The sequence below is a fragment of the Notamacropus eugenii genome, chromosome 4 (assembly GCF_028372415.1).
Source record: "Notamacropus eugenii isolate mMacEug1 chromosome 4, mMacEug1.pri_v2, whole genome shotgun sequence".
Taxonomy (NCBI): domain Eukaryota; kingdom Metazoa; phylum Chordata; class Mammalia; order Diprotodontia; family Macropodidae; genus Notamacropus; species Notamacropus eugenii.
Window position 1 is genome coordinate 2580057 of NC_092875.1, and position 14539 is coordinate 2594595.

At 50.5% G+C, this 14539-nt stretch overlaps 1 protein-coding gene across 1 annotated transcript in view; it reads right to left on the reverse strand.

Annotated features, from left to right (window-relative positions):
* The window catches only part of LOC140502787 (uncharacterized), a 51466-nt gene extending 44367 nt beyond the window's left edge, over positions 1–7099 (reverse strand). The window contains exons 1-4 of the mRNA XM_072606782.1: positions 6499–7099; positions 5898–5991; positions 4601–4727; positions 4018–4113 (exon numbers count right to left, since the gene is read on the reverse strand). Of these exons, the coding sequence (XP_072462883.1) occupies positions 4018–4113; positions 4601–4727; positions 5898–5991; positions 6499–6620 (439 nt within the window). The 5' untranslated portion in view covers positions 6621–7099. The remainder of the gene's footprint in view (positions 1–4017; positions 4114–4600; positions 4728–5897; positions 5992–6498) is intronic.
* Positions 7100–14539: the final 7440 nt, after the last annotated feature.

Here is a 14539-nt window from a genome sequence, read left to right on the forward strand (position 1 = left end):
ATGCGCTCCCCACACTTGGCATTCTGGTGAATGATCTCTGCCTCCTAACTCAGCAATCCCTTCCCCCAAGTCAAGAAATGAGCACAATGCCAGGAGAGCCACTCTTTTTCTCTAAAATCCACAGGGCTTTCTGGAGCACCCGATGTCTGCTGGGGAGAGAATGACATGACTCGGTCTCTGTGCTCTGGCATCTGCAATCTCACTGCTGGGACACGAGAAGCAGATGTGAAATAATGGGGATATGAGAAGGTGAATCAAGATTTTACGGTGAACATTCAGAAAAATGGGCAGCCCTCTCCACTCCTCTGGGTTCATCCATGAAACGGAGGTCCTCGGTGCCCAGGCACACCTGGCTCTTTCTTGCGTCAAACATTCTGTTTTCTGAGAATCAGACTCCAGAGGGGACTCCTGTGCTGTGTCATTTGGAGATCTGACCACTGCTCACTCTCCCTTCCCTCTCTCTTAGCCACCATTTTCAAACTCCCTTAGAACACCAGCTCCCTGAGGGCAGGAACCACCCAGCATGATGTTCCTTGTGTCCTTGCTCTCAGCACCGGGCCAGGCCCAGAAAAAGAACTCAACAAATCCTCCAGCCCTGACCCACTCTTGGCCACTGCCTCATTCTCCTCTGCATGTAGCAAGAACACCCCCCTCTTCAGCCCTTGGTCCTGGGCCACTATCTCTTATCTTAAGAATCTGGTTTCCAGCTTCTCTTCTGGGGTCACCAGGGCTCCTAAGGGGCGAGGCCAGTGACTTCTTCCCTCACCTCCCACTCAATTCCAGTTAAGGATCTGACGCTGTTGCCTATTCCCCACCCTCACCTGGGGACTCGAGGACCCCACTTGATGCTGGTTTTCTTCTGTATCTCACCCTTCCTCTGAGACACATTTACTTGTGCCTGCTGTGTTTACACCTAAATGCAGGTGTGGTCCCCTCACACCTGGACTCCTGCTGTAGCCTGATAGGGGTGGAGTAGTGCCCCCCACATTGGGTCAGGTCTGGCCACATCACCTCCTTACTCAGTAATCTTGATGCAATTTCCTTTTCCCTCCGGATCAAGTACAACATACACTATGGTGTTTAAAGGCCTCTATAACCTGGCCCCTCCCCACCTTCCCTCACGTTGCTCCCCTGCTTTGTGATCCTGTGACCCCTAGTCTCCTTGATCTTCCTCTAACAAGATGCTCCAGATGCTAGGCCTTTGTCCTGACATCCTCATGCCTGGAATACCCTCCCTCCTCATCTCTACATCCTGTCTTCATTCACATCTCAGCTCTCCCCAGAGCAGGGGCTGTCTTACTTTTTTTTTTGGTATCCCCAGCCTTATACAGTGCTCAACACTTAGCAAGAGCTTAATAAATGTTTAGGGCAGTTTAGGGGCCTCAGTGGATGGAGCACCAGGCCTGGAGTCACAAAGTCTCATCTTTCTGAGTTCAAATCTGGCCTCAGACTCTTACTAGCTATGTGATCCTAAGCCAGTCACTTAACCCTGTTTGCCTCAGTTTCCTCATCTGTAAAATGAACTGGAAAAGGAAGCAGAAAATCCTTCTAGTACCTTTACCAAGAAAATCCCAAATGGGATCACAAAAAGTCAGTCAGGACTAAACAACTGAATGACAACAGTAAATGCTTACTGACATCACAGTATTTTGTGAATTTATCTGTCACATCCTCCTACCCAGTGAGCCTTTTCTCCTAACAGGAATTTTTGAAAGAAAAAAGAGAGTTTAGAAAAACCCACCCACCTGCACCTGACAGCCCCTCACGACAATGATGAAGGTCAGCAGCACTGTCCTGCCCCCGCTAGCATTGCTGCGGTGTCAAGCGCACCAGGTTCATCTCTGGCCATGGCCTAGTCTGTTGGAACTGGACTTCTTAGGAGCAAATCTTCCTCCTAGTCAGAGATGGGCAAGCTCCCCACCATCCTTTGTCCTCTCCTTTTGAGGTTGTCACCTTGTAGTGTTCTGTGGGCCACCTTGGCAGGCTGCTTGTGGCCCGAGGGCGGATGTCATGCAGGCCTGTTTTACATCCTCTACATTTTTCTTGGGCCACAAGTGTAAAGGTCCTATAAGGGGCTTATGATGTTGTGCAGGCCTGCTCTGGAGCACGGGTCTGCTTAGAGGGGTGCATGGTGTTAGATGCTGGCACAGACCAAACTTCTGCCAAGCTCCTTCCCAGTTTTTGAAGCCGCTGACTCAAGAGTCCCAATGCCAAGCATCTATGCCCTTGGGCTTAGCGGCACCAGACGAGTCTCTTTGGTTCTACCTGTTGCGTTGCCTTTCTATGCCACAGTTCAGCTGTTCTGTTTCTAAGGGTGGGAGTCACCTGAAAGAACAACTGAATGTATCCTTCCAGCTCATTTAAAGTAAACAGAATGCTTCTCTAGTCCTGAGTCCTTTCTCAAGTTGTAACATCTCTCCTGACTCAGTCAACTAACCAAAAGCATTCAACGAGGCGCAAAAAGTCTTTAGTCACCTGGGAAGGAATGAAAGCTGCTCAATGAAAGGAAATGACTATGTCAGGAAGCCACTCCATAAAGCCCTTTGGGTCTTGGCTACAATAAGCAGCCACTCTGGAGGCATGAGCCTAGTGGTGGGAGGCAGCTGGAGCTCTCGAGGGAGGCCTCCTTGCCCAGAGGATGATCTTGAGAGCTCCTCCTGGTGCCAGTCCAACAGCAACATCTGCACTCTACACTGAGGACACCTAAGGGAATGAAGGGGCCAGTAGGAAGCCACATCCTACCTAGGGGAACTTTTAAAAGCCTGGGGAGGGGGAGACAAAGGCACCCGGCAGCCAGGAGCTAGGAGTTACCCCTGGACTCTGTGTAGACTGGTAGTGTTCATCCCAGACCCTGAAGGTTTTCTGGGTTATTATTTGCACCAATTGTTCTTCCTCTAGGAACCTGATCTGCCAGCTCGAATGAAGGTCTTGAGCATGAGCCCAGCACTTGCATGCATATTTTTAAGCCACAACAATTTGCAACATAGAGCTCTGAGGGTCTTTTTTACATAGTTTGAGATCTAGTAATGCTAAGCCCCCTTCATTCCTACTTATTTTTCATGATTTTTCTTATTCTTCCGGGTTACTTTTCTATATCCTGCATTGCTACTTTCATTGTGTTGGCCATGGCTCAAGCATGAACAACGAATTAAAATAAAGCAATGACTGAAGTTCTGCTTTGTTTCTGTTCTACAAAGAGAGACAGCGCAGCACAGACCAGAGCTGGCCAAGAACCAGAAGCCCTGTGTTCAAATCCCACCTCGGACCCCCACAGCCTGGGTCATTCAGCGTTAGTCCTCAAAACAACTCTGCAAGCCTGGAGGCTGCATTAGAAGAGGAAACTTCCTCACCAGGCATCCTCTCTGTACAAAGAAATCCCGGCAGTGAGTAAAGTCCTGAGTCAAATGTCGCCTCAAATACTCAAAGCCACGTGACCTCTGCCGGCCTCAGTATCCTCAACTACAAAATGGGGAGAATAGTACTTACTTCACAGGGCTGTTGTGAAGACCCAATGTAAAGCACTTAACAGAGGGTTTGGCCCTCAGCTGTCACTTTCCCTCCTGTCCCTGGAGAGCTTTATCATTTCACTCAGGCTTGAATAGGCCCATGCTTTTTGGCATCATATGAACAATAATGACAGCACGCATTCATAGAGAAGCGCTCTATAAACACGATCTGAGTTTACCTTCCCGGCTGCTCTAGGAAGAAACTGCTGTGATCACCCCCACTCTGCAGGAGAGACAGGAACAAACAGAAGCAAAAGCTCCAAAGGGCACATGGAAGCAAACATAAAGCCGACCACGCAGTGAAGAACAAGGAAGGACACCCACCAAGGCAAAGGTGACCTGCCCCAAAGGTGGAGTAGAAAGCCCAAGGTTCCACCAATCACTGAGGCAGAGACAAGGCCCTAGGAGGGAAGAGGATGCCACTCGAGGCCTCAGCAAGGGGGCCACTAAGTATGGGCAAGGGACATCCCCCAATGACCAGGTGAGCAGATGCTGGCCAACCATCACTCACCCAGACAGGTGCTTCCCGGGACATCGCCCTCTGGCATCCAAGGAGCTTCTCCTCGTTCCAGCTGGTCAATCACCTCTGGTTTGGAAGCTGCAAGTCCTGCTTGGGGAGATGGGAAAGTGCTGGAGCCCCTAGCCCCCTCAGCATCCAATCCCAGCCCCCTTCTCTTCCAGGAATGTGGGCAGGGAGGGAGGTCCAGCAGAAGCTGGGAGAGATGGGGTAAGATGCCCTTTGGACTCTACCAGGAGGTCAGAGTAGATGTGAACTCAGAAAGAACATTAATGTAACCTCCTCCAGTTGAAGAAGATGGGGCCTATTCTTATCTTCAGGCATCTGCACTGGGATTTCAGGGGAGATTTGGGGTGGGGGGGAGACGTGGAGGTCATACAATTAAGTTACCAGCTTCCAGTTTGTGAAAGTGAAGCTGTATCTCCTAAGAACAGGCAGCCCCATCAGCCCTCCCTCTTGGTTACAAAAGGACTGGTTTTCAGAGACCTAAGATTTTGACACAGCCCCTAACATTTCTTAAGGGGTAGCCATGACCCTCCCACAGGTAGATGCTCAGTGTCATGGGAGCCCCTCTTACCCAGGCACACCAGGTTCCTATAATTTTCCAGTATCACATCCCTGTACAAATCCTTCTGAGAAGGGTCCAGGTGCCCCCACTCCTCCTGGGTGAAGTCCACAGCCACGTCATTGAATGTCACAGATTCCTGCAATACCAAAGACTTTTGTGCTACGCAGGGACTATCGCTTAGATGGATCTGGAGAAGTGAAGTTTGCAGAAATCTTAGGAAGGGTTTTCACAGTGTTTTAGCTTAGGCGTACTCTACATCAAAGATGTATTAAGTACTTACTGTGTGCCTCAGTTTGCACTAGAGACCCTGAATCACATAATAAAATGATAACCAAATGTATGGAATAGTTTTTGGTTTACAAAGTACTTGCCCTGTGAGGCAAATGAGAAAGTACTAACTAGCCCCATTTTCCAGATAAATACAGTGAGTCTAAGAAGAGCCAAATGATATTCTCCTGGCCCAGTATCCCGGCCAGGCTTCCAGACTCCTAGGCCAGGCTTAGGGTTAGGCCAGTTCAGCCTTCCTTCCTGTCTCAATGCTGGGGATCATTTCTATCTGGGTCTTCACCCCCCCCACCCAAGAGCTCAACCTAATGGCAGGCCAGCATTTCTCCAGGGTCCCAAACTTGAAGCCCCAAACAAGGCCCAGAATGGTAATACTAAATCTAGCTAACACTTCTGCAGAGCTTCAGGCCCGGGGAGCATCTGACACGTTACCCTGCTGGTCCTACAAACCCTACCACGACTTTTAGTAGCACAGCTTTGCTACAATGTATCCCTGCACACAGCAGCAGTTTCCCACGGTGTCCAAGACACCAGAACTGCAGCTGAGCCCCTGAGACAGCAGTCGTGGGGCCCCGGGAGGCAGGGAGACCGAGTGCAGACCCCGATTCACTTAGTGGCATCCTCAGCACTTCGCACAGCGCTGATACAGAGAAGGCCCTTCATAAATGCGTGCTGAGCGGCTGGGTCTGTGCCTCAGTTTCCTCATCTGGCAAATGGGGATAACGGGGCCCTTCCCTCCCGGGGTCTAGGCTAGGCTTTGGGGAGGGGTCAGGAGGGCCTCAGTGCTCGGAGCTCCCTCCCCCCAAGTGCAGAGTCGGGGTGTCCATGACTTCCGCGCCCCGAGTCCACCAGCGGGGTGACGGCAATTTGGCCTCCCAGCAGCCCCCCGTGAAGCCCCAGGCCGGAGACGGCCGACGTCCCAGGGCCCGGGGCGGGGGGTTGGATCATCACCTCCAGGATTACAATAACAATTCCCGTTCCAGGGGGCTGCCGGCCCCCTCCCCTCCCCCGCCCCGCTCACCTGGCCCGCCCGGGCTGTCAGCAGCACCGGGGCCATAGCCTCGTCTTCCTCAGCCTCTCCTGCCGCAGGAGGCCCGGGGCTTCCGAAGGCGAACCTGGGGAGCAGACGGCGCCCCTGAGTGGGGTGCGGGGGGGGGGGGGGGGCGCTCCCTTCCCCCCTCCCGGGCCTGGGGGGTGGGGTCAGCGCTGGGCCGGACACGCCCCCCGCCCCCTCACCTGCGGTTCTTCCCTTAGGGCGTTAAGGCGTTGCTCGCGTCCCGCAAATTAAAAGGATCTTTACTTTGGGGGGGGCGCCGAATCCTGGAGTTTTAATTAGACGGAGGGAGGAGAAGGCACCAGAGAGAAGGGAATGGGGAAGGAGGAGCCTGGGGAACCTCGCGGAGGCCCCGGAGAAAGGGCGGTGCTGATTGGCTGGAAGGCCCTCGGGGGACCAATGGGGGCGTTATCGCCAAGGGGGCGGGGCACGAGCTGCGCACGCGCGCTACCATCGGCTCGCATCGCTCCTCTCTGCACCCCTTCCTCTCCCCGAGAGAGACACGCAACCAGGCTCCGGGGACCTAGCGTCCCACCCCGGCTCAGGCCGTCCTCGGATCCCCACTCACCCTGCCCCCGTGTCAGGGCTCGGGCTGCAGCGACGGCGGCTGCTAAGGACGGAGTTGAGTGAGGCGGACGCTAGTGCAGAGGGTGACGAGAATCCGGGAGGGAGCGGAAGTAACGTCTCCATGGCAACCACGACGGCACTAAGCGTCCGCTGCTGCGCGAATAGCCTATTGGGAAGTGTAGTTCGGAGACCGGGGCGGCCTAGCGCGCATGCCTAGATCCTCCGCCGGGCTAGAGTGGTGGGAGGCTGGGTTCTTCTCCAGCGCGGACTCCAGCTCCGGCCCCGACCCCCCCTTGTGTCGGGATCCTGGGTTGGGGCTGCTGTCCCTCTGACTCCCTGCACGTGTACTGGGAGCTCTGAAGCCAACTCTGGGGCCGTGGAGGGCGGGATAAGAGCCCCTGGGGCCCGCGGGTCCAACCCTCTTTTGACTGAGGAGGAGCCTCAGTGAACGGAACCAGCCGGGGCCGGGTGCCTGGTCTTGCGCAACTGGCTGTGAAGAAGCCCCGGCCCCTCTTCTGCCTCCTCCGCTCAGGCCTAGGCCCCGCCAGCCCTGGCCCGGGTTTGGGCGCAGTCCGACCTAGCGCCTGCCCCCGAGGGCCTGTGGTCTGGGCTGGGGCGGAGCGCTCCCCTTCTCCCCGCCCCCAGGGAGGACCACGTGTAACTGACTTGGGGGCGGGGATTCTCAGGAGGCCATGTGACCAGCCCGGGAGCCCGGGGCCTGGCTGGGACGCGGGGCGCTGGCCGTGGTGCTGCCGGCAGCCACCTCCCTATGGCTCCGCTAAAGCCGGCGGTGAGGCCCGGCCGAGGCCCAGTCCTGAGCCAGTGTTTAACCTGAGAAGGCCGGGAGCCGCACGAGGCAGGCCCAGAGACCCGAGTGTCACAGCGAGGAAAGTCTCCTAGCCAAGTCAAAGCCTAGCTTATATACCTAGATCACAACTGGGGAAGGTCCTGGCGGAAGATGGGTCCCAGACAATCTTTTAGTGGTTTCTCTAGAGAAACCTACAAGTCCCACCATACAGCAGTACTGGAGTCAAGCTTTTGGAGGTCGTGACCCCCTCTCCTAGGGTACAGAACCAGAGTTCAGTGCTGAGAACAGGTTCTACAATCTTGATTTACTTTACTGTACAGTGATTGTGAGCGTTGTCAGAGTTTTGATTAATCAGTTTAAGCTGCATTGTGAAGCAGCTCTTGAGAAAATATTAGTATATTCATTACACATATCGATTGATATAAAAGTCGTAATTCCACACCCTTAATGGGCTTTTGTCATTCAAATCCTGGATAGCACAGATCCCTGGGGCACTCCACTGGAGACCCTTCCCACTCCTGGACATTCAGTCAACCTCTAACTGACCCCTTCCTATCCCTACATGTGCTAAATGCTCTCTAAGGAAGCAGGATCCACTTCCTTTTCTGCATCAGTCAGTGGGTCCACAGGCATTGGTCAAGGGTTTATTCTGTGCCAATCTCTGTGCTGGGCCTTGCGCCTTGGGATGGGGTGGGAGGGGGCATTTTTTAGCCCTTGAATGGAATTCTGGGATTTGGTGCTGGAGCAAGTCAAGCACTTCTGTTGCCAACAGTAACACCCACAGGCCACATTAGCAGTTATGAAGTTTGAGCCTGGAGTCTGGAAGATCCAGGGTCAAATCCAGCCTTGGGCACTTACTGGCTGGGTGATCCTAGGCAGTACACTTAGCCTTTGTCTGCCTCAGTTTCCTCCTCTGTAAATTGGGGATCACACCAGCATTCCCAAAGATATTGTGAGGATCAAATGAGATCGTATTTGCAACAGGCTTAGTACAACGCCTGGCACAAAATAGGGGCTGAATCAATCAGTGCATACTTCTTTCCTTTCTTCATAATCATTGAACTCCAGTGGCTCCCCATTGCCTTTACAATCAATCAGGATCAAATCCTCCGGCTTTTACAGATCTTTCTAACTTGGTCCTACCATGCGTTTCTAGTCTTCTTATACCTTACTTATCCCTCCCCAGTGCTCCAAGGATGCTAGGAAGGGATGCTTTTCCTCGAATAAAAGACCTACCCTTCACCAGCTGGTGGTGTTGTGATTGGCCATTCCCTGTGCCTAGAGCTCCCTCCCTCCTCACCTCTTCCTCCTCAAAGTCTGAGTCACAGCGATGCCAGCAAAGACCCTTTCAAAGGCTGACTGAACCTTTGGCCTTCTCCAGGATTTGCTCCAATTTTCCATGGTCATATCTTGGTTGGGCATACTGCCGCACGAGACTATGAGCTCTTTAAGAGCCTTGTACACTGCCTAGAACATAGGAAGCATTTAGAAATGCTTGTTCATTTGACTTTCCCGGACTTCTCTCAGCCCCTCAGCAGCCATTTGCTATCATTGCCAATCATCCATAGGGGGAAGGGAACAAGCATTTATTAAGCACCTACTGTATGCTACGCATGCTGCTAAGTGCTTGACAAATATCTCATTTGGTCCCTACAACCTTGGGAGGTAGGGCTATTATTATTCCCAATTCTAGATGAGGAAACTGAGGCAAATAGGGTTAAGTGACTTGCTCAGGGTCACCCTGCTGTTAAGTGTCTTGAGTCCAGATTTGAATTCAGGTATTCCCAGCACTCTACCCTTTTTTTAAGGGATCATTGTAACTTTGGTGTCACCTGTCTGTGGACCAGGGCATCTGTATCCACATCTGTCTCCCCAGGCCAGCTGTTTATTCGTAGTGGACTAGTGCTGTTAGCCACTTCTGCCAGATTGCACCCCATGTTGGCAAATAATTGCTGCTCCAAGCTGCAGCTCTGCCACTCACCTACTGTCCTGCTACCCCTTTACAGCTAGAATTTGAACTTCTGCAGTGGGGCACCTGGTTTTAAGGATCATCACTCCCCAGGAGATGACTGATCCTAGGTTCTCCTATGTATATAAATGTATATAGGGCATGTGGCTGCATGACAGAAGGCTAGTTTGGATCACCCAGGGTCATCACTGGCCCACATCTGTCCACCCATCCATCTTCAGAGGTTTTGTGAGTTTGAGGACAACTTTGTATTTCTTGCCGTTCTGATTTTGGGTCTCTTCAATCATATGTGCTTGAGTGAGGTCATTTGATGGTTTAATAATAGTAAAATCATTCATAATGAATTTGCAGTAACACCTACCAAATCCTAGAGGTGACTCCAGAGATGTGGCTGAGCCAGGAATGCCTCTCTCTTTTTGGAGTACTCTGGGCCCAAAAGCTGAGCAGATGCAGCATAGCCTGACTTAAGCCTCAGTCACTGCTCACAGAGAGCAGCATGACAGCCAGTGCCCAGACAAAACTGTCCTGGTAGCCAGGTCCTCAAGAAACAATCTGACCCTGGCCCTTCTACTCTCTCTCCCAAACTCACACAGCTCAACCACCCTGATCATATGCATGCTTTCCCTGCTGCACTGCTAGACAGGCAGAGAGAGGCCGGGTCTTCTCTATCTTTTACAGATCAACTTGTCCCAGTTTCCAGACTGTGGCAGCCCCCAGCCCCTTCCCTACCATGAGAATGAATGATTCTGTGTGCTCTGTAGATGATACTGGAACGTTGGAACCCATGAGAGTACAGTTCCTGAGGACTGTCTAGCAAAGAGAACCTTTGGGATCAATCCCTGCCACTCATTCCAAGGACCTGGCACCATGAGTTCAGATGCATGGGGGACTCAATGACTTTCTGCAGGCTCTAGTTTTGGCTCATTGACATTAGGTGGCTTTTGTGGCTTGGGCCCAGCAGGAGGTGCTGTGGGACTACCACAGGTGAGTCATGGTGGGCCATCAGTTGAGAAATTACCCAAGCATGCCCAGAGGCATGGTTGGCAGGTGGCCTGGGCGTTCAGAGATGTCCCAGGGCCAGTCCATGGTGTGCCCTACCCACCATATGCTTCAGACTTTACCCAGAGGGTCCCTGTACTTAGAGAAATTCAATTTGGAAAAACATTTGCATGAAGCAAGCCTCCATCAGCAAGAGAAGTGGGGTGGGTATAAGCAGGGTCAGCCTCACTGCAAAGCCTGGAAAGCAGAGCATCTACACCATGGCTTGGACTCATCTCCTCCTCATGCTCCTTTGCTCTCTTCAAAGGTGAGGAACAGACCCTGGAGCTCTTGGGGAGGAGAAGTGGAAAGCTGGGCATAAAGCTGCAGGTCTTTGCAGGGATAGCCTGTCTCCGTTCTTGCTACGTGTCCATGCTATTGCTTTCAGAGGCCAGTTCTCAGGCTGTGGGGACTCAGGAGCCATCCCTGACTGTGACCCCTGGAGGAACAGTCACCATGACCTGCAGCTCTAGCACAGGGATGATCACCTCTGGTCTCTGTCCCTTCTGGTTCTAGCAGAAATCTGGCCAGCCACCCAGGACGCTCATCTTTGATACCAACAATCTTATATCAGGTGTTCCTGGCCAGTTCTTAGGGTCCCTTCTTGGGGATAAAGCTGCCTTCACCATCAAAGGGGCCCAGCCTGATGATGAGGCTGACTTACTGTACCTTGTGGTAGAGCAGTCCGCAGCACAGTGAGAGGTTTAGATAGGGAACTGAGACAAACACCTGTTTATAACCCAGAGTGTCATAACCCAGCTGCTGAAGGTGACAGGGATCTCTCTAATGCCCAGCTTCCTGGCACAACAAGGATTGTTTACATTCTCTCTAAGACCCTGTTTCCTGAGTTGCACACATTCCTGGGCCATGTGAAGCATAGGACCCTAAGGCTACGGCCCTAGAGGAGCAGGATCCATCCTACCTACAAAGTCTTCCTCATGATCGATTTCTTCAGGCCTGCTCAGGCTTTCATTCAGTATGACTGCTGTCACACCCTCCAAGATCTCTAGGAAGGCGTTGCTGTCTCCTTTCTCATCCTGGAAGGCATGGTCATCTTTGATCTGGGAGCTTTAGATTGCAGGTGTTCTCTCCTCTGTGAGTGAGAAGCCATTGCTTGCTAGGAAGATAATCATCTTTGGGGTGGGGAATGGGAAAAGACAGGGGCTGGTGATGGGGCACCTTTCCCCAAAGAGAGAAGCAAGACAAGGAATCCTTGATAAGCAGGAGGACAGCTTGGAAAGTGACATGTTGGATTGATTCTATGCATGAGAGAAATTTTTTTTTTCTCTTTTGATTTTCTTTTTTTTTTTTTATTTTGTAATGTTTAACAATCACTGCCATACAATTGCAATTTTATCCCTCCCCACCTACTCCCCACTACCCCCCTCCCTCCCCACGACTGCATACAATTCTGTATAGATTCTACATATACTTTCCTATTGAGTATATTTTCACTATAGTCATGCTATGTAGTCAGACTAAGATAAATGAAAGAAATCGTATAACAAATCAGAACATGATACACAAACACATACACATACACAAACATGATCTGCTACAATATGTGAGTGACTTCCATATTTCTCTCTCTGAGTGTGGCAGGCATTATGCCTTGAGATCCTCCATTGGGATTTTTTTTTTTTTTGGTAAGAAGTTCTTGTGTTATCACAAAAATCTAAGTCTACCAGAAAAAACTCCATGAGAGAAATTTGAGGGTTAATGCATTCTCATCTACTCTTCCCCACTACAATGTATATGGAAGTGCTCATTTTATTTACAGTTAATTGTTTTCAGATTAAAAAAAATACCCAATCATGTATCCTGCAAAGTGAAGAAACACACAACACAGAAAAAAACCATGCTCTGATAAAAGACTGCCCACACACTAACCATCATCCCAAGGAGGAAATATTTTCCTATATCTGGGATATACCATCAAGAGGGGTGCCAGACCCCTTTCTGGAGTATGTGAATAATAGTTCATTACTGGACATTTTTATATGACAGGAGAATAAATACATGAGTTTTCTAGTGTAAATTTTTTTTACAGTCAAAGCCAATAAAACAAAACTAACATTTGCTTTATTGGAAATCCTCTGTTTTCCTGTCCAACACCTTGTTCTCTGCCCCTCCCCTCGCCACCTCCCCATCCAAGCCCTCATCCTCTCATATCTGGATCATGGCAATCACTGCTGGGACATCTGCCTGCCTCAGGTCTTCTCTCTCCAGTCCATCTTTCGTTCAATCACTACACAGATTTTTTCCTAAAATGCTGTCAGATCATGTCACTCCTCTTCTCAATAACTACCCATGCCTCCCTATTGCCCTTAAGTCCTCTGACTTTGAAAGCTGTCCACAACCTCATCCTTTCTGAATGTTCTGGTCTCATACATTGTTTTCCTCCATCCACTCAATGATTCAGTATGCTGACCTTCTTGATCTTCTGTCTCTTGGTTCCCTGACTAGATGTCGCCTTCCCCACCAGCCACATTGCCTGAAATGCTCTACATCCCTCATTTCCATGACTTAGCTTTTTCAAGTATTAGCTCAAGACTTACCTTCTGCAAGTGGGTCTTCCTAACACACCTTCATGCTGGTGTCTTCCTTCTAAGATAATGTCCCATTTACTTGGTATGTATCTTTTAACTGAAACGGGAGAGGGAGCATCTTTGACACTTCTCTCCCTGTGGAGAGGGGAGAATCATGCTTCCAGAAGATTCATAATGATATGAATAACCGGTGGCTTGAAGTCCATTGGTAGAAGACTCTCCTCATTGGTTGAGATTAATTGGTACTCCTTGTCTGCATGAGGCAAAATGGCAAGAGCCTGAGAAAAGAGAGACCCTGGTTCTCTGACTTCCAGTTTGGAGAGAGAAGATCCCCAGTTCCAAATTCTCTTCAGGTCCCTGAAGGGAGAGAAATACTTTGGGAAGGAGCCAACATGGAGAAGAGCCTGCATCTTGATCAGGTTCATATCTTGAGCATACTATTATAGAAACTTCAGAGAATTTCCCATTGAGTGAGATCTGGGACTCTTCCTCTCTTGGTTGAGCTGAGATAGCTCACTCCTAGCAGGAGAGCTCATTCACTCTGTGTTGTTGTTGTGTTCATCTTTCGTTGCCAAAGAAGACCATGCCATCAGAGAAATAATGACATGACTTGCACTTGACTTTGTTTTGAGTGAAGGAGGGCTGAGAAGATCACCAGCCTCACTTCTCCTCTGGAGCCATCTGCATCCAGTGACCAGATATTTATCAGGATGACTGGAGATGACCCAGGATGCAATAGGAGACCTTGACCCCTTTAGGCCAAGGTCTCTTCAGGAACTCACTTAAGGAGAGGTAACGCCCATTTGGTAAATAGGCCATACACTCTGTGTATTATCTGCTGTATGCTCATCTAAATACCTTCTCTCATTAATGTTTGCTATCACCTGGAATAAATGGATTTATTTGCTATTTGCTATGTGTGTTCATTGGGGCAGCTAGGTTGTTCAGTGGATAGGGCCCTGGGCATGGAGTCAGGATGACTCATGTGATGGATACTGCATGAGGCCTGGAGTCAGGAAGACCTGAGTTCAAATCTGGTCTCAGACACTCACTAGCTATGTGACCCTGGGCAAGTCACTTTACTCTGTTGGTCTCTGTTTCCTCATCTGTAAAATGAACTGGAGAAGGAAATGGCCAACCACTATAGTATCTCTATCAGGAAAATTCCAAATAGGGTCATGAAGAGCAGGACACTGAAGATGGCTAAACACTACTAGCAAAAGCAGACAAGGTGCTAAGTACTGACAATCTAAAGCCAGAAGCAGATCCAGGGAAGGAATGAATACTGGCTGGCCTGGGCCTCTCCCGGAAATGAAGGTATCAGGAGGAGCTCAGCAATGGGAGAAGTAGAGTTGACCTCATGGAAGGAAGTTCCAGGCTGAGAAGGCCCCAGATGCTAAAGGAGGTTGGAGGCTGGCAGCATGGTGACAAAGTCCAGGTGTTCAGAAGCAGAGCCAGGATGGGATTGGTTGGGCAGCATAGGCCCCACCCCAAAATGCAGGTCTGGGCCAGCAGGAGCCAACTTGAGGATTCTTTGGGTGCCAGGGCTACATTTGCATGAACTTGGAGGGACTAATGTTATATTGGAACTGAGTATGCCCCTGAGGTATTGGGAATATCTGTGCATTTGCTCTGGATTTGATATCTTTGAAGCAATTATCCCTTCCCAAAAGCTCAT